The sequence below is a fragment of the Cynoglossus semilaevis genome, chromosome 8 (assembly GCF_000523025.1).
Source record: "Cynoglossus semilaevis isolate Cse_v1.0 chromosome 8, Cse_v1.0, whole genome shotgun sequence".
Lineage (NCBI taxonomy): Eukaryota > Metazoa > Chordata > Actinopteri > Pleuronectiformes > Cynoglossidae > Cynoglossus > Cynoglossus semilaevis.
Genome location: NC_024314.1, coordinates 26,168,701 through 26,188,687, shown reverse-complemented (window position 1 = coordinate 26,188,687; position 19,987 = coordinate 26,168,701). Strand labels below are relative to the sequence as shown.

The 19,987-nt window shown below is 40.8% G+C and overlaps 1 protein-coding gene, 1 long non-coding RNA gene and 1 other non-coding gene across 5 annotated transcripts in view; all 3 read right to left on the bottom strand.

Annotated features, from left to right (window-relative positions):
• The window catches only part of LOC107988865 (uncharacterized), a 30,437-nt gene extending 27,267 nt beyond the window's left edge, over positions 1-3,170 (bottom strand). The window contains exons 1-2 of the long non-coding RNA XR_001760375.2: positions 2,470-3,170; positions 1,148-1,372 (exon numbers count right to left, since the gene is read on the bottom strand). This is a non-coding gene — a long non-coding RNA (uncharacterized LOC107988865). The remainder of the gene's footprint in view (positions 1-1,147; positions 1,373-2,469) is intronic.
• Positions 3,171-4,993: 1,823 nt separating this feature from the next.
• brd1a (bromodomain containing 1a) lies at positions 4,994-19,765 on the bottom strand. 3 transcript variants are annotated; one of them, XM_008315893.3, is made up of 13 exons: positions 18,827-19,762; positions 15,614-17,030; positions 15,312-15,480; positions 14,937-15,068; positions 14,727-14,855; positions 13,504-13,816; positions 13,091-13,414; positions 11,780-12,364; positions 11,510-11,645; positions 10,092-10,225; positions 8,175-8,284; positions 7,609-7,763; positions 4,994-6,524 (listed from the first exon to the last, which is right to left on the bottom strand). In XM_008315893.3, the coding sequence occupies exons 2-13, from the start codon at positions 17,011-17,013 to the stop codon at positions 6,341-6,343; spliced, it is 3,771 nt and encodes a 1,256-aa protein (XP_008314115.1). In that variant the 5' UTR covers positions 17,014-17,030; positions 18,827-19,762; the 3' UTR covers positions 4,994-6,340. The 3 variants fall into 3 exon arrangements, with proteins under 3 accessions (XP_008314115.1, XP_024913040.1, XP_024913041.1); XM_025057272.1 differs by having other exon boundaries at positions 15,324-15,480; positions 18,827-19,761; XM_025057273.1 differs by lacking the exon at positions 8,175-8,284 and having other exon boundaries at positions 6,375-6,524; positions 18,827-19,765.
• trnak-cuu (transfer RNA lysine (anticodon CUU)) lies at positions 14,026-14,098 on the bottom strand. Its single transcript has one exon. It is a non-coding gene; the product is annotated as a tRNA-Lys (tRNA).
• Positions 19,766-19,987: the final 222 nt, after the last annotated feature.

Here is a 19,987-nt window from a genome sequence, read left to right as displayed (position 1 = left end):
GAGGGGAAAAGAAAAGGGGCGGGGTGGGGGGTGGGGGGTGAGCCAGAGGGAGAGAGAGAAGCCAGTGGTGAGGGATAATATGTTTGTGCATGTCCCAAAATGGAGAGTGGGATGATGTTGGGTGATGTTTAATGCAGTAGAACCGGGCCAGGGTTCAGACTGTGCTCTCTCTCCTCCAGTCACCTCACACAACTTCAAACTTTTAGCCATGAATAAGACAAGTCTCTGCAGCATTCTAAGAGTTTTTGTGTTTACAAGGAGTGCAGCTATTAATTACTTTAAAAACACATATATATGTATATATATATACATATACATATATAAACATACACATATATATATTATATATATATATAAACACATATAGATACATATATACATAAATATATATACAAATATATGTATGTATATATATATATATATGGGCTTTACGTTCACATTGTTTCCTCTAAACCCACAAGAGATCAACCCGATCCTGAAGGTTTGATTACGCAAAAATTTAGCAAATTTGACTGTATTTACACCAATCGCTGTCATTTTAATTACCCAGCAGTCAAATGTAAACAATCACTTAAACCATTATGACCAACAAAAGATCATCAAACCAAATTATTTTAGGCCCGGCGTGCTTTACTTTAATGTCAATCACAGATTTCCACTCCAATGTCTTTAAGGTTTGGTTTATGATATATTTTTGTTTTGCTGGGGAAAATCAATAACAACCAGCCAAAGTGATGAGATCCATGAGAACTCAGACGAAGAGGAGTGACATTTCCTCTTTAACACTCATCACAAAAATACGAAGGAAGGAAGGAGGAAAAAAAGTCTTCCAGGTTTTCCTTTTTTCGCCCAGGTCTGACACCGCTGTGAAACCCCAGCATTTCCTGCTGTCACTTCCTGACGGGCCAGCCAAAGAACTACAGGTGGCATTGCTTCATAATGATCAGCTGCTTGAATATAAAAAAATGTGCACATACTATTATAGCCTTGAACTCGTGTGCTTCCATGTGTCTGCCTGCCTGCAGCTGCAAATATACAGTGGATTCTACCAGCTGACATTTCCTCCCTAAACCTTAAGACACTTTTGTGCATCTCTCTCTCTCGTTCTCTCTCTCTGTGTGTCCCCCCCAGACACACACACACTCACCTGTTAGCTGGTAAACTCTGCAGGTCTTCTCCACTTCAGAGTCCTTGGACAGGATGCTGGTTGGCCCCCGCCCCCCACGCTCAGCTCCACTTTCCTAATGAGCTCCCGTCTCAACTCCGTCAAAGTCACCTGATGACACTGATGTCGTGAGATTGATATTCACGCTTGACTCGCCATCCTCTCCAGTTGACTGCTGTGTTTACCTCCCCACACAATTAGTATCTGCTGAAGACAGACAGACAGACAGACTAAGAGAGGGGCAAAGGATGGGGGGAGCAGAGGGGGGGCATCAGTCTCTGCTGTGTGTCTCCGTGAGACTACATTAGCTCCAATTGTTTGTGAAGATGGGAGATGTCTTTCAGAGTGACTTGAAGGTGGCGTTCTATATCGCTGGCCTATTACCTGCTCATTTAAACTGCATAAAGCTGCTTCATCTCTGTGAAACAACAAGTTGATGGTAATAAACCAACCATGGATTGGCTAAAGTAAAAAATGCATATTTCAACAGTTTTGAGGCAGATTTGCATCTAGGGTGAGCCTCCATCTCTACCTTCGGCCCGGTACACGTACAGCGTGCAGGAATTTGTGACACCAGATGCAACGTCCGGGAACTACATGGCTTTTTGCATACCTGATGTTGTCTTTCCCTTTGTGTATGCTTCAAGATGGGGAAAGTACTGCTGGTCTATGTGGTTTGAAATGTTTAACTGAGTTATTAACTTTTTAAAAAGCTAGCATTTTCCATAAATGACTATTTTTATTATTAAAGAACACAAACATAAAAGTCAAACAACAACAAAAAAAGCTAGCATTTTCCATAAATGACATATACTATTTTTATTATTAACACAAACATAAAAGTCAAACAACAACACACAACAAGCTCCAGTCTGTATTTACTTGTTTATAGTGAAATGTGAAATAAACCAGTAGTTTACTGTACATATAAAGTTAAAAATAATCAAGAAAATATCCATAATTATCAAGTACGTATTTTATTTACAAGCGAGATGTAAACAAACATCGACCTCCATCCACCCTAACAGACTAGCTAAGTGTCTTTGTTTGTTTGTTTTCTCAAACAATCATTGAACAATGTAATTTGAAGTTCTAATGTAAAACAAATATTTACTAGAATCAAAGATGGTTTCGCGATATTTAATAAGGTTTCAGGCTTAGTAGTAATAGTTTCAGAAATGAGACGGTAAGTTAGAACCGCCCAGAGTAACTGGCTGTGTGTCGTTGTTTGTTGTTTTGTTTGTATTTTACAAACATACTTGAATGAACTGTTTTAATAACTCGGTAGGTGGGTGGGGCCTTACCTGTTAGAAAATGGCGGTTTTTCTGTTGACAACGGAAGTGAACAACTGTACGATGTGAAGTCCAAAAACAGTCAACCACAGCGGGAATTCAACTTCCCTCCACAAAACTTTATGTTCGCTGACAAACTTTTTAGTTTATTCGTTTGCAAACCGCGGTAAAGAAAAACTCCGTAAAACGCTGCGCTAACAGTTGCCTGCGCACCGTGAGGGACGAGGGGGGATTTGGGTGGAAAACAGGGAGGCAAGTGTAGCCAGGGCTGGGGGATAGGGAGGCCACAAACTCACGCCATGTCTCATTTTGTATTAATTCTCAGAAAGAAATATTTCCTTCTAATCGTTGCATTCAGCTTTTGAACACTGACGGGAACAGTTCGTTGACCGAATGGTAATGCTACTTAGCCGAGCACAGGAGGCTGCGGACGGCCAGTTGGACTCAGGTGCACTGATTGGGGAGACAACAACGCGTTCAGAGTGAAGATGGTGTAGTTGTATTTCTGTGGAACCACAGCGACTCTTTGTGGACGAAACTGGAATTACTGCCAAGTTGACTCCAAGCATTTGTTTTGGCAATAGAAAAACGTTACTTTCACTCTATTTAATGTATTTTCACACACTAGTTTTCTTTTAATAAACACATAAGATCCGATATATTTACAATATCTGGTTATATATGTTCAATGCACAAGTTTAAGATCGCAATTTCCCCCTAATATTACTTAAAAATAAGTTTGAGTGATGTTTGATTATTTACAAAACTTTACAAACGGTTTTTTTTCGATTTTTTTAAACTTCATTGTCATTTTACAAGTAGTAGTTGCAATGGTTAACTAAGTTAGTTAACTAACTGCTAACTGCAGACATGTAAATGTAACTTTTGGGATATTAGTTTATCTCGCATCCAATATCAAACACTGCCATCTAGGGATGAGGCGGGGTACAGTCACAGCAGATCAATGGGAAATACAGACAAATAAAAATACATTTTTATGCTTTGTTTTTTTTTTAATGCTGCCTTTTCATGTCTTTATGATTCGAGCATGTTAATGGTTATACAATTATTTTTGCACAGGTCTCACTCACTCAATCGAGAGCAATGTCTTTAATTGTGTCTTTCTTCAATTCATGCAGCTCTATCAATATCAATGTAAAATCAATTGTGAGTAGACTAGAACCAGATTATTGCAATTCAATAATTATACTTTTTGTGAAATATTTGTTTGGTGGTGGGTTGTGGGATTTTTCTAATGTAAAATATGTGTTTATATGATTTAAAGGGACAAAAAAAGAAGAGAATATTCAACAATATAATTTATTCACAACATGTATTAATTAAAATCACATCATTCTGGATAAAGAGGCATCTGTTTGGTTTGTCCCTTCACCAGAGGACACCACAGCAGCAGACCACAAAATAATATGGAAGGATTTTTTACTCCAGGAATGGGATTTAGAGACGAGGTGGTGAGAATCCTTCCCTGTGCCCCAATTCCCACATCTAGTGGATAAACTTTAAAAACAAAAAAACTTTATAATCCTTCCTGTCTACTGTCGATTCTACCCCTTCGTGTGGAATGGTCAGTTCAGAAACCAAAACCCAGAGGGCAACCGTGTGGAAATTCTATCCCAGATCCCATTCTGCTCATGTCATAAAACCGTGTGTTCTGCCACAACTCATAAACAAACCCTTCTTTGCAACCCCTATTATGTTGCTGGCAACCTATAGGACACAAATTTGCAATTTAAGTGGACAATAATCAGCTGAGTAGATGAGCACAGTACTGTGCCATATGGCAACTGGTTGGCTGAATTATGGAGCGCCCTCTGCCAGCCGTGAAGGACGCAGCGTCCTTTCTACTCATATTTCTGAAGATTTCATTCTCCCCATGTTGTTTCCCAGAAAAGGCTTAAAGCAGGTAAATTTAATAAGGAATTCAAATGTTCCTTCTTTTTTTTTTTTAAATGAAGTACTCGCCAACTTCCATTGTGCAGTGACTCTGCGGACGGTTGGTACATTTATTTATTGGCCCAACAAAGAAGAACATAAATAATTCAAAGGAGTGTAAACGCTGCTTAACGTCACTCAGAAACCATTGAAATAAAGATGAAGTGGTTTATATTTGTTTATTTTTTTTATTTTTTTGCTTTGCTACAAAACACAGTCCCAGCAACATTTGTATTACCTGATTAAAAAAGGATTAAAAAAAAAAAAAAAAAACTATGACAGTGAACAAAAACAATATACCAAAAACTACTCACTGCTACCCAGGAAAAATAAGCCATAGTATAAAATGAAAAGTTTTTTTTCAGTCTACAACTCTAAAAGAACATTAGAAAAGGTTACTTAAAAGAAAGGCAAGTATCCACCACGTCATGTGCCACGTTACCACAACCGTTGTTCACGTCATTTCTTGAATATAAAGTAATGCAAACGCCTTACAATAAGTTAACGCAGGTTTAATTCCCTACGACTACAGCATCAACCAAGTAACAGTCAAATGTATCATAAAAATACACTTTAAAATTCTTTTTTTTTTTTTTTTGGCAATTTCACACGTCACACAGGAAATTATTGAGCAAAACAAAAACAAACAAACAAAACAAAACAAAGAAAGGAAACAAAATCTGGGTAGCAATTTTTTTTTTTGGTTTCTTGAGAACTATATGTTCCAATTCTGCGTGAGGCTGCCTGCACGAGCTCCGGAGACTTACATACCGTCAGCGCTAAGTGTTCAAACGATATAAATATATATGGACAAAAATATACTAAAAACTACTTTCATACATAAAGAATTAATGCCAGGTGGAACCTTTGTGTTTAAAAATATCAATAACTTAAAAAAAAAAACAAATTAACCAGGGAATACTTTCATACTTCTCAGAAACATGATGATGTAGCCCTAATCTCCTCATAATACTAAGGCTTTTACACTTTTACTCTTCTTGATCAAACTGCACTGGAAAAAAAACAGCACTCACATCCTAGTGCCAGGAATGAATCAAGTATAAATACTAAATTTAAAAAACAAAACAAAAACAATCCTCCTGTACAGGACCCTTTTATGTCAAACCTACAAAATAAGTTAGTGTCAGGCAACTGTACACAATATTTACAGTTTAAATAAATGAGCGATGATCGTGTCTGATGATGACTTTAAAACGTTTATGTGACCTTGAAGTGGACATATGCTTTGGCTACAGTTGATTTTTTTTTCCATGAAACTGAAAAGCCTTCACGCAGGCGGGAAACCTCCGCACGTCAGCTTGATTTTTTTTTTTTAAATCAATGAAAATTGGAAAATAATAATTGCCAAACTACGGACCGTGAAAAAAACAAACAAAAAACAAACAAACAAACTGCTTTAGCCAACAAGAGTAAACCCTGTTTTCTGTGACGTTCAACCAGTGGGTCGCAGCTCCTCAGGGCACATTTTGGGGACGCGTGACCAACGTGTCCCTAAAATTCAATCACTAGTGTTTAAGCCCTGAAGTTATAAACAATATCTGCGGCCATGATTGGAGGAGTGAAGACGGGAGTGATTTATTTTTTAAAAAAACCCAAAAAAAACACACAAATAAAAAAGGGAGCAGTCTGTGAGCACAGTCACAAGTCTGGAGGTGGAGACAAGTAGACACATTCATTTCAGCAGCAGCCTTATCTCGTCGGCACATGGTGGGAGGAGTGTGTACGCCTAGGAATAGATGAGGAACAGTCACCACCTGTTACAGCAGGTGCCCAGTAAACATCTCAGCCTCCTGCAGAGACAGAAGAGGAGTATTTGGTACAGGAGAGGTACGGGGGGTTGTGCGCGTGTGAGGGAGCGGAGAGAGAGGAGGAGGGGGGGGGCGAGCGGGAGCCGGGAAGAGAGTGTCGTCAGTCCACGTCGCTGAGGTCGCTGACCGGCTCGTCCCGCACCACGCTCAGGTGGTTCATGGCGCGGCTGAAGGCGATCTGGACGGCCTTGCGGATGCTGGACGTGCGTCCCTCCATCATTTTGATCTTGTCTATGGTCTTGTCCATCCCCAGGGGAACCATCTTGGATCTAGGTAGCCATTGCCTGCAGGGAAAGAAGCATCACAGTGACATTAGCTCAGAAGTCAGAACTTTTTTTTTTGCTTTAGTAGACAATGAAAGGTTTCTGAAAAAAATATAAAATCAACAGTTCAGAATTTTACAATTCGTCTTACAACAAAAAGACGTCAACTGTCAACAAGTTGTTTTCCTGCGACTTCCGAAGCAACAGGTTCATCAATATACCTAATATCCACAAGAGGGCACTGATGACAACTGAACACTGTTACTGCACCACTGAGAATTAACAGCTAAACCATAAAGTCTTCCTTAAAGACACAAAGAAAAACCTCCACACCTGAGTTATGGATTAAAAAACTCAAACAAGCGTTCACTGATTATAGAGATAGAAACCGTAGACGTTCATTTGGCAGCAGAAAAGCAACAAATTGATGTTGATGGTGAGCCTAACGACAACGTCTGGAAGAAGACGAGACGGCATCATCATTTTCCACCAGAGTGGGTGGAATTGTTTATTGTCAACAAGGATGAATGGATTAAGCGACGTTAGTCTGTCGTGTTAGCATATTTAGCCGTTTTATTTAGTGTTTCGGGTAAAGGAATAGTCTTTCCAGAAAAAAAAAAGTTATTTCTTTGACTGTTATAATATAATAATAAAAGCGACTCATAGACCGCTGCTCTTTACGACAGATTCATTTTATGACAGGTAACAATAATTGGATGAGATGATACTATGATCTGCAGTAGCAGAAATCACAATTAATGTGGGTTCAAAAGGTCAATTCTGCTAAAGGAGACCACGATGTTTGTGTGGAAATAAAAAGAGCAGTCAGAAACTCCTTCACCAAAAGAAAAGAACACAAATCCACGCCCTGCACATTCAATAAAGGTGGAATTTTTTTACCTAAAGCCGTGGATAAAAGGCTAATTTTTCAATTTTGTGTGGTTAAAAATCCATCCAACAGAGGGTGAAGTTTTAGCCGCCTTTTTGAAGACGCACCACTTTGTTTCGTGTTTGCAAATGATGTGGAGCACGAGAATAATGATGAGCAGACAGAGAGAGAGAGAGAGAGAGAGAGAAAGAGAGAGAGAGAAAGAAACACACTCACCAGCTGCGCTTGTTGTCGAAGAAGAGGACGAGGTAGAGTTTCTCTTCGGCTTTGTACTGCATCTGCTCCCCGATGCGGAGCACGTCCGTGGGGGGTATGGGGATGGACACCCCGTTGTGCTGGCTGCCCACGCGAGGCATGTGGGGGTCGATGATCTACACACAGTGAGAGAGAGGCGCACAGGGAGAGTTACACACGCGCACACATGCTCATGAATGCAAACATGCCAGCACAGACAGAAGCACTTTGGTGTAAAGATGGCTGTGCTGTTAATATTCACTCACTCTCTTACACACACACACACACACACATGCAGGTGCTTATGCACAAACACACACACCCATGCACACACAGCCTGAAAGAAAAAAAAATATTTTCCTCACTTGTCCTTTTAATTGTAAAGGTCAACATTTTTAGTTTCTTTAAGTGAAATGCCGCCACCTTGAGGGCATTGATAGTAGCGTTTAATGACACCATAGTGAAGAAAATAAAGATAAAAAAAAGTTAAAAAAAAAAAAAAAGAACGTATCAGTGATTGCCATGCATTCTATTCCACAAACACTCACCAAGGCCGGGTAGGAAGGGTATCCACTACATTTGGCCCAAACTAGCTTTAAGGGTTCCAATGCAACTGTTGCAGCACTAGCGGGCATCCAGATATTGCTGTTGCCAACCTCTATGGAAGCGGGAACAACACCAATCAAGTTATGTGTGGGTTCAAACACACACAGAAACACACTTTTCTACAGCCATGCAGCAGCACACAGAAACGACGACGACGGGCAGAAAAATTCAGATTTTTTTTTTCTTTTTTCTCTCCTGTAGAGTGACAGCGACTGGCAGATACTGAAAATTTATCAGCCACATGTACAGTTTAATCAGCCAACTTTGAAGGGGCTCTGCGGGCCAGATGCTGAGTGCAGTTTCCAGTCATGTTCGGCAGACTGAGCAAAAAGACTGTGCTAGTCTTGGCCAAAACTCAGGAGGAGTTGGCTGACGGCGGCTGATGATGTTTGACCCTGTTTGTGTTTGTGAATGAACACCAGGTGCCTCCACTGAACAGCATCAGACTGACACTGGCATCAACACCCAAGTTTAACATACTGAACAGCATCAGACTGATGCTGGAGCTACAGTCACACTGGCATCAACACCCAAGTTTAACAGAACACTGGGGTCATCGAGTCACTTCACTGATACACTTCACTGAGGCCAAGAAATTTGGAAACAAGATCAAATTTGTACGAAAAGAAAAGAAAAAAAAAAGGTATTTCTTACTTCACAACAAAAAAAACATGATTATAATATAATCAGAATATATTTTACTGAACTTATCGGGTATTGGGGTTTTTCTTGCATGTACTTTGCAATCTTCAAAGTAAACTCCTATGGCTTTTGTCTAAATTCTGGCATAAACAAGGCACACGTTCCACATGTTGTTTAAAGTATGTGCCAGGAACTGCTTTTCAAACGTCCCTAGTTTCATCAATGGGAGACTGCCGCGCTGCGGGTTGATTTTTTTTTTTTTGTTCCCGGTTGATCGATCCAATTCTGTTGCTGTTGCCAGAGAATTTACTTTGAAGAAAAAAACATCCAAACACCGGATAATTCCATTAAGGTATATTCTCATGGGTGACTCTTGGAATAAAGACCCAGTTCATTTTGGTTGCGAAGAATACCAATAAAAACATCATGGTTCTTGAACTTTTTTGAGGCTGGAACAAAAAAATAATTTTGACTTATTTGTTTACTTCTGCTCTTGTTAAGCTAGTTTATTTTGCTGTATCATTGGGCTGCCCAGTGATTAGTGACAAATTACTTTTGAAAAATTATTATAAATTTGTCATTTAAATCAATGCAGGCAGTAATGATGTTAAATGGAGCATTAGTGTAAAAAAAAAAAAGAAAAAAAAAGAAAACCCTGAAAATATTGGGTTTTTGACAAAGAATAGTTTTAATACTTTCTAATTACAAATATTCCTAGAAATGATTTGATAACATTTCTCCCAAGTGAACAATTCACTGCAGATCACTGGAGTTTAACAGGAGAACATACAGAAGCAGGACACAGCAGAGCACAGATAAATACTCATCAGTCAATAAAAGCTATTTTAACAATAGTTAGGACATTAATAATTTGTGGTTACTGCATCAAAACGGTTCCAATTAAAATGTTTCTAGCAGGGGGTGTAGAGCTCAACAAATCAATCATTGCTCGAGATTTTTTTTTATCTTACATGGAGTGGACAATCGTTACCCCCTGTTTCTTGTGGAGATGTAAAATGGTAAAAAAACATGACAAAAATGTATCTAAAACCATAAAACTCCATAGTAGAGTAGTGTCATTAAAAGGGAGGGCTACATGACCTGTGTGTGTGCAAAGCCAAGCTCTTAATTCGTAGCCAATGAATGCAGAGATTTTCAGATCACTTCACGTCACACGTGCATGCAGTGCGTTTTGTTGCTACGAGATGCTAACTCACCGGCGGCGATTCGTGCTGCTTTTGCAAAGTTCCCGGTTTCGATGCACGCTATTAGCTCGCTCTTATCGTCCACAGTGTTCCTCCGGACCAAAGCGGGTTTTCCCTTCCCACATTTTGGAAGACTTAGAATGGTGCTGGAAGGAAGAGAGAAGAAAAACAGGAATTGTCAAGAAACGCCACACACAGGGTTCCATTAAAGTCACGATGAATATGCAGGACACACACGTACACACACACACACACACACACACACAAACTCTTATTCAATGCAATGGAGTTAGAATATGGGAGACAAATGAGGAATACAAAGCAGTAAAACAGCTACTATTTTCAATGCGTTTTTATTTGCAGTTAGGTGAAAAACCCAGGATTCATTATTAAATTCCCAAACAAATATAAACTCCTTGGTCTTCACTTTTGTAGATGTATTACGCCCACTAGATGGCAGTAAAGCACTGTTTTTTTGAAACCCAAAGGTGAGTAAGGCCTAGTGGTGCTGGGGAGAGGGGGGGGGGTTCATAAGTTAGATCAATAAAACTGTTGAGGAAAACTTTGGTATTTCGAATGTATTAAAATAGTACGTGATTTCAGTTTTGTTATAAATCTTTCTTCCCATGAGACCAGCTCCAGAGAAACAGTGCTTAACACTACATTATACTAGATTATATACTGGCGAGGAAAATTATGTGTCATTCATTCACACGCTCTGACTATGTCTGCTATAAGAAGAGTTCTTCTTTCTTTTTTTTAAATAAGTGGCCAACTATCAATCTGCTAAGCCAAAAAAAAAAAATTATGTCACATCAGCTCACTAAACAAACAGATTGGTGCAGTGTTTTTCTAACCACGGTACCTGTACAACCAGTGGTACTTCTTTAGTGTTACACAGGGAATCTGAATCCCAACAGGTGAGTCTGTTAGTAGTTAAATACAGTTTCTGTTTGTATTCTCACTTGCTCTCTCTCTCTCTCTCTCTCTCTCTCTCTCTGTGTCTCTGTGCCTAGGTGAACAGTGTAGACCTCCATTTTTAAAAATGGCCGCAACCAGATACTTTCCCAGGTGGTTACGCGGTGTGAAAAGTTTTGAGAACCACTGGACTACCGCAGTTAAACCTGTTGATTGTTCCACCTCCTCCAGAGGAAGAGGGATCCTTCTGTTCTTGTGGTTAAAGATACTCTCTGAAGATAGTGTGGAGTAGAGTGCAGTTTATACGCTGTGCCTCCACTGTTACCAAAATCAAAGTGATTGTTCATTGTTCCTTTTTTTTATATATATATATCCCCATCTGTTTTCATATACAAAGGCTTCAGAGACCCCTGTTGCCAGGGAAGCAGAAAGAAACACCGTAAACTGCTTCTTTCTTCACATTCTCACAGATGAAATGAAATGACCAGTGTTTATTTTCTGTGATGATTAACCTGGTGCTTCCTGGCAAGCTGCTACATGAGGAGATGGAGGACTCGGAAGCACAGCGTCTCCGTGGCTCCACAGGTCTACTTGTTCTCCGGGTGTCTTCCAACTCCTTCTCCACCTCCAGAAAAGCACTTGAAAGACCTGATGCAGAGCACAGCAGACATTCCTCTGAATCTAGAGCCACTCTCGTCCGTTGCTGATGTATATGAATGTGTCATTCGGTTTGTTCTACAAGGCCAAATCTTTGCAGCAGTCTCTGTCGTTTAAAGTCTTACCGGTATTGAGTCGTTTCAGAGATGACTCTTCTTTCTCTTCTTTTTCACCCTGACCTCCGACCTCCTCCTCACCATCCCTGCTTTCGCTACGTTTCCTTTTGTTACAGTGTAGCAGCGTCTCCAGCCGAGGTATGACCACCGACAGGAAGGACTTTGAGCCCAGCTGTGCTGCTTCTTCACCTTCCTCTCCCTCGCGATTTTTCCTGATGACACCGTCTGCCGCCTCATCCACGGTCCTGTGAGGCTTTTGCGGACTGCTGGTCTTCGACTTGCGGAAGAGCACAGCCGTCCGCCGGCTGACTGTCCCCGTGGGCTCCGCAAGGGTGGAGGTAGCCACCACGCTCATGTCTCCATCTAGTAAAGAGTTCTGGAGGCTTTCGTGGGAGTGGCCGTTGAGGCGAGGGGCGGACGGCAGCAGGTCAGGGATCTCTCCGTCAAGCTTGCATCTCTTGTTGTGAGTTGTGTACTCGCAGTCTGATGCAGCGTCGATTGGTTTGAGGGTGGGAGGCTCAGGGTCTGTGTCTGAGTGTATGAGCAGAGGTATGGAGTCCGAGGGCTCCAGTTTAGGAGGAAGACGCTTGTCTCCTGTGGTGAAGGATCAAATAAACACAGGTTAAAATTGTGTGAAGCACACCGGTAATTCAGCATAGATAAATGACTACAAAAAGCAAGACACATCACAGAGGTTAAAAATATTGTGAACTGTTAAGATGCTTTTTTTTTTTTTACAGAAAATGTTTGATATTTTTTTATTTTTCGGTGTATATTTTTGCTGTGAATAAAATAACTCCTAAAACAAGTACATGACAAAAACCAAGGGGTTTATTTGCAACAGGAATACGCTGCAAAATCCACTTTGTCCTTGTGTCTGCAAGAGGGCTGACTCGGCATTATATTATATTCAACTGGATCTTGCTAGATAACTTGAACAATGAAGCAATTTTAATAAAAGAAAGTGAAGATATGACAATTTGAACACAGTTTTGCATTTGCAATAAATTTGTGTGAACCTGTGTGTGCATCAGATCCTAGTCCTCTGTGTTATATTCTTGTTTTCAAATTTGTCGTGTAAAAAAAAAAAAGTACACAGAGCTACAAGTGGCATGTTTGAGTGAACACAGAGGAATGTTGTTTTTGGTTTCATATATTTAAAAAAAAAAATCTATTTATCCCAGCTGACCAATTAAAAGTTTGGATTTAAAGTAAACCCCTCTTGCCTGCCCTACAGAGAACAACTCAAACTCTGTGGGGTTCTATAATGGGAGAACAATGTTTTCGTGCAGTGTTGAGTCTCGAGTTTTGAACACCAACCCTCGTCATCTGGAATATGTCCGTTAGGCTTCGGCCTCTCCTCTTCCAGTTTGGGCGTCTCTGGAAGCGGTGGGGTGGATGACGACGACGTTGGCCACGACGACGGCGTGGAGGAAGAACTGTGATGGTGGTGGGAGGGCAGGACTTTTTTCAGGCTCATTTCGCTGCGCACGTCATTGATGGTCTTTTTGAGGAGTTTGAGGCGCTTGCTACGGGAAGGGCTGGACTTCATGGCACAGGTCAGGTCGAACTTTTCCAGGAGCTGCTGCAGCTGTTTGTCCAGAGGCAGGTGCTTCCGGTTGGCTGGTATAAGTAAACGGTCCACTAGGAGGAGAATTGAGCACATTTGATGTGATTTTAGTCTTCAAACTACTTTAATGAGTTCTACAAAATAAATATTTCACCAGTCTTACCATCATCCCAGGAAAAGGGTGGCGGTGCTTTCATCTCTGGGGCTTCCGACAGATGCATGCCGCACTCTGTGTCAAAGCCAATCTTCTCCACGTCACGCCGGGCCTTTCGGAGCAGAGCTCCGCCCTGATCTCTGAGGCGAATGGCAGCTCGGTAGAAATACGTTTCCTTTGAATTGTACTTCATGCAGTTGTCAATAATGAGGTTGAAATCACATTCAAACTGCTCGATGTTGTTGTACGTCTGTGCGTCGATGCGCTGCCGCATAGTGGAGAAATCCATTGGATGCTTGATGTGGTCAAGATAATCTGGCACCTGCAGGAGATAATATAAAAAATTAACCATCATGTAATAACTGCTGTGTGTATTTGAATTATCTTAAAAAAAAAAAAAAAAACACGTTTCCCTTTATTCTGGTTAAATTAAACCAAATAAAATCTAAACATTATCCTTTCTAAAAACTGAAAATTTAGGGCATATAATTCCACGTGTTTTAACAAATTCCAAGAAAAAAAAACATTGCTCGCCCAACGTGGGGCTCGAACCCACGACCCTGAGATTAAGAGTCTCATGCTCTACCGACTGAGCTAGCCGGGCTTGGAGAGCAGGGCAAACATTTACTCTTACAGACGTCATCTGTCAGGGGACTTTGCTATCAGGTTACACATTCCACTGCTCAATGCTGACGAAACAAGGGTGGGGGAGTTGGAGGATTTATGATCCACATCTTTAGGACCAGGGCTTGTGGCAGGAAACATGCAGTGACAATCTTAACAGTGTCTGTGTCTGAGGATAAGCTCTGTGGTCAGAAAGTTCCTTTTAGCAGGTTAAAGTTCTTCTATGTCAGTTTGAAAGTCCAGTCTTTAAAGATGAGTGTTTTCATTTTTTTTCCCCACACGTTCACATTTTTAATTCTCTGAACTTTTACAAAACAGAGATCAGCACTAACAGTTACTCTGCAACAAGTTACGGCAACTTGGCAGGTAAACTAGAACCACTGAATTTGCATTACCACACGTTCTCATAAAAAAAAAAACACACTTGGCTGATAAAACAACGTCTTTGTAAATATTTGTGCAAAGACAATTTGAGAACACAAAAAAAAAACATGAAGAAATGTTCAAATGACAAATAAAACTAACTCTTGGTAAAACGGTCATTAGCGCATGAATCAGCAGCGCTTGAAACATTTTCACAATTAGGAAGAACAAAAGGCTGTGTTTACCTCACTGATGTCCACTGGCTGGGCAAAGATCCTGGCCTGGTCTTTTGCTTGAAGCTGATCCAGGAGAGTTCTCAGCAAAATACTGAAGGGAGTCAGTTGCATCTCTAAGAGTGTCTCCTGTAGCTTTATCTATAATGCAGCACAAAAGGCAAAACGTTGGTTGTTGTGTCTAGCGAAAAAGAGTAAGAATTATATATAATTGTTAAATACCTCTTCTCTCTTTAGTTTCTCCCTCTTGCGGATCAACTCCAGCAGGAGACGGGCCCTCTCCAGGTCATGTCTGAGACGGTGCCATTCCTTTAGCTGGTCCTTTAATGCCCTGCTCTCCTCCTCATTCTGTCTCTGGAGGAAACATGCAAATAAAAACAAAACGTTAACAACCGGGTAAAAATGTAAAAAAAAAAAAGAAAAAAATAATTAAATTGGTAAGATGACATGGAAAGAAATGTTCTAATGGTTGGCAACAATCATGCCAATATGATGGTTGTTTAAATGAATATCATACATAATTTAATATCTACAAACTAAAAAAAAAGCAACAAAAAAAACAAAATGAAGACTGAAAGTCTTCTGGGGTTGACTGACAGATGAACAAACCGGTTGAGCATTCTTCTGAGACTGCGTGCTCATCTGGAGTCGTCTGAGGAGGGGAAGCCCGTTTCTGGATTGCCTCTTCAGTGTCCAGTAATTTAAGGCCAGCTCCACAAAAGCTTTCTTCTTCTGAACAGACACTTGGTTTAAAATGGTTTGTAACCTAGAGAAGGGTAAGTCAAAAACAAAAACAGAAATACTACTAATTTATATTTGTATGTATGATATTACGGGGTTGAAGCAACTTTGTCATAACAACAGGACTATAATACTGTAATGTGTCGACTCATGTTTACCTGTGAGCAGGAAAAGTAGGCACAGGAGCAGGGGTCACAGCTTCACTTTCCTCTTCTGGCTCGACCTTTTTACTCTTGCTCTTTTTCTTGTGCTTCCCTTTGGAAGACCCTTTATCAGCAGCTTTGACTTTGCCCGATTTCTTACACAGGCCATTTTTTGGTGCGGCGTCATCGTAGATTGTGAGCGGCCTCCTCACACACCCGTTCGGTGTGTGAGCTCCACAGAAGGCGGTCTTCTTCACAGAGTACGTGGGTTCTCCGGTGTCCGTAACCTCTTTGACCGGTTCCATCTTCATGCAGAGGCCGGCCTTTTGGGCACAGCTGACATGGAAGGCTGTGTAACAGTTGGCTTTGTGGCACTGGATGCATGCCCCAACACCTTTCTCCTTGCAGAGGTAGCACGTAAGCTTCCAGCGGGCTGGAGGAATGTGGCTGACGCCATCGATAGGTTCAATGAAGGTGGTGTTGGTAAAGCCAACCTCTGGGACCCAGATGGCACAAACCACGTGGCCCCAGCGGTCATCGTCTGTCTTTTTCACTGCTCCACCCCGGTTGGGACAGAGGATGCACTCTGCGGGCCGAGTGGGTGACTGAAGGCAGTGTCTACACAGCCACTGGCCCTCAGGAATATAGGGCACACCGTAGCACTCCTGATGCACCGCGATATTACACATATCGCAAAACAGAATTGCGTTACTGTTGTGGCCCTCCCCATCCATGCAAATGCTGCAGACGGCATCCTCGTCGATAGCGGCATACTTTTCGCTGCTTTGATCCAGACTCTCCAGGTGCGATTCTTTCTCAAACCGGTCGATAAGGAATTCAAAAACATTGTGCGAAACCTGACTGATCCCTTCACTTCGCCGTTTCTCATTGACCAGTTCCAGCCACGCGTAATCTTCCTCGTCCATGTCGTACTCCGTTTCCTCGTCCAGCTCTTCGTCTGTCTTTTCTGTGTATTTGTAATAGGCAACGGGACGCTTAGGGACAGCGGGAATATTGTACTCCACAGTACGAAACCTGGGCTCTGGAAGCTTTGGACCAGTGTTACGAGATGCCTGATGCCCATTCCCCTCGCCATGACTGGTGATACCCAGGGCGGCGTTTCTCTTCTCCTGGTTGTTTTTTAATCTCACTGACCTCAGGAGGACCGGCTGTGGTTTCTCTGTATTCTCTTTATTGCTTGTACATTCCATCATCTCCTGTACCATGGGGTCATCATCAGGGATCACATCCAGCTTGTCATATATGCTGAGACGGTGGATGCGGCCATCCATCTCAAACTCCACCATGCGCTGGGCCTGTGCATACGTCAGGATTTGCTTGTTGGGGGAGGGCTTGATAGGAGAGGAAGGCCGCTGTGGAACCGCAGCGCGATGCTGCCGAGCTTTCTTCTTCATCTTGATGCTCCGTGTTGCTGTGGGGCGACAGAAAGGGAAATGAATGGAGGTAAATAAATGTTTTCTGGGTAATATGTTTTTTCTGTATATAAAATAGAAAATATATTAAATAATCCATATGTGATGTGGTCAAAAATCATTGATATTTTAAATTATGGTTATATTTTTCAAGACAAGTAAAAACAAAATCAAGCTACACTGTGAATTGTTTTTATTTTGTTCTATGTGCACTATAACTTTAGGCACTTTATTCCTTGCTGGAAACGTGATATTTGCAGCTCACCTTGTAAATACTGTGGCTACGCTGCTGTTACTTTTATTACTACATGTCTATCCTGCTGCTGTAACAACTGAATTTCCCCAGTGTGGGATGCATAAAGTCTTATCTTATCTTAAAAGCAATCGTAGGCTTGGCTATATCACTTGACATCTGAAATCATCAGAATTCACCACAGAAGTAGCACAGGGATCTCAAAGGATTTTTTAAATGCTTGAAGCTGTTCTTGATGCAACACTTTCATAAGGTTAGTAGTTGCAGCATTGGTAGAACTAAACATGAGCCCATATGAATGGAAGGTGAGAACCTTCACTGGATCAACCTTCCCCCCTTTTAATAGTTAGTAGTCATGTTTAAAGCTTATTTGAAAACTTTTAGCATGATTACATCTCGTACGGTTGAGAAATTTCAAAACATTTACAGATTGTTTTAAAAGGTAAACTTTGTACAGTATGATAACATCACATGGCGCTGATTATTCCTTAACTTTATATCCTTTGCCAAGTACATCGGACCCTTGAGTTATTGTTGCAAACAAAAAAAAATACTGCAGGATACAGTGAAAACACGAGTCAAACACAGTGGCATCGGTGAAAATGATTTGCTCAGGATATCAATAAAAATGACTAATCTGGTAATAATCTGGTAATAAAAAACATCTAATATGTAAGGGCACAAGGCAGATGCAAAATATCAATTTAAATTACTCATTTTTTAAATGATTTAGGTGGAGAAGTAATTACTTATACTTACAATAATAAAACGCTATATATCTAGAAAGGCAAGATATATTTTCTGTTCAAAAATAGTCACACTTACTGGCCATACTCAATATCTGAGATAGTTCCGCAAAACTTTTGAATAATTTACAGCTCCTTGGCTGAGACTTGTGTAAGACCTTTAAATAATGGACATTAAATGAGACTAAAACACATCAGATGTTGTCAAAGGGTAATGAAAGACTTGAGCTTGTCATCAACCAATTTGTTTTGACTGGTAAAAATTGGCTTTAAGGGGTTTCTTTATCTTTAATAAAGTCCAATAAAAGTCGAGGAACTATGGTTTTAAAATGTAAAAAAAAGTATTGTTTTATTTAAATAAATTGCAATATAAACTGTTATGTTGAACTTTCAATTAAAGTACTACCAAATCCAACTGTGGCTAGAAAGTGTAACGTTGTAGCTTTGCAGCGGTGAACGCAAGACCGTGGACTGGGGCAAATGTTGTAAGAAGTGGCCAAACAGGGAAGTTTATGTGCAAGGGATAACATGTGACCATTTTGTGCAGAGAAGTAACAACGACTTAAAGAAACGACCCAAAGAGGCCAATGCTAACAATAACAGTAGCTCGGCAGCTACCTAGCAAGAGCGGCTAAGTAGTCCGCAAACGAGGGCAAATGGCGACAAACAAACAAAAAGCTCTCTGTAATTGTTAATTCAAAGCGCATGTGTGAGACCGAACGAACTCGGTTCATGTAAACTGTCGTCCAACTGGTAAAACAAATAAATATATATTAAACAAAACCGAAGTACATACCTCCGATGCAGGAACCAGTTCGCTAGCCGAAGAAGACGAGAGCTAACAGGCAGCCCTACAAAGCAGAGGCGACAGGGCCTGCTAAGTGGCTCTAATCCTGCACACAATGTTCTCATCCAACACGAGGCTCTTTTCCGTTGCTAAGAAAAGAGGAAATCTGATCTCCTGTGACTGTGAATGTTCGCAAGGAAATTCAACAGAATACGGTCCTATTTTCGTAGTAGGCCATTCATGGATTATAGTCACTCGCTAGCTGCAGTCGACCAAAGATCAGCAGCAGTAGCAGCAACGGCGGCGGCAGCAGCAGCAGCACGGACGAACGGCTCATCCCCCAACACAACAATGCGTTTCAGCAGACAACTCCCACCCTCACGCACCGCTCTACGTGTGACGCTAGAGGTCATGTTTAGTGGTGAATCTTGGATCGCACACAATGGTCCATCTGTTACAAGACCAATGTCCCGACTTTTAGTCAACCCACTCTAGGCAAAGACAAAACCCTCTACGCGTTAAAACCTAGCGTCTGCCAACATGTATCTATTTGACAGAGCTAAAAAAAAAAGTACGAGTTTTCGGCTAAAGTATTTGTCCTGTAAAGCTGTGTGAATTTTAAACTATTTCTATTTAAAATAAAACGACGAAAGACAGAGCCAGGAAACACAACAAACGAACTGCAGGAAACTGCCCCGCCCTGAGGTCAGCGCTTCGTTCTAACCAAATGTTCTTGAGGTCATTTGGATCAGATTAACCTTCAAGACTTACGTTAAGAATAAAAGTAGGCATTTTGTACCTGCAACAATTTTACTTTTGCAGCAGAATGTCCGTGAATGCAACACACGAAGTCGCTCCATTCATTCATTCATAGATAATTGGTGACATAAGTTATATACGTGACAGAAATGTACCATGGTCTTCTTTTATAAGTTTTACACACACTACATACGTATAACATACATTTGAACCAAAAGTATAGTATAGTCATTTTCTGATAATATTTTTTTAATACTTACACTTACATATATTGTAAAATTGCATAAAATTGTTATGGAACAAAATATTATGATAATGAGATGACAGCATACAGTTATAGCCAACTGTAACGAGCAGAATAAACAACAAATCAACCAATAACAAAGCATACCAGTCAACATTTTTCTCATG

Bases quoted from the DNA above. Each gene is read 5' to 3' on its own strand.
- brd1a (XM_008315893.3), bottom strand. From the start codon at position 17,013: ATGAAGAAGAAAGCTCGGCAGCATCGCGCTGCGGTTCCACAGCGGCCT. The intron at 12,365-13,090 runs GTTGGTGTTCAA...CCTTCACCACAG, and splicing joins ACATATTCCAGATGACGAGG to GAGACAAGCGTCTTCCTCCT. The intron at 6,525-7,608 runs GTGAGTGTGTTT...CTTTCCCTGCAG, and splicing joins TTCGACAACAAGCGCAGCTG to GCAATGGCTACCTAGATCCA.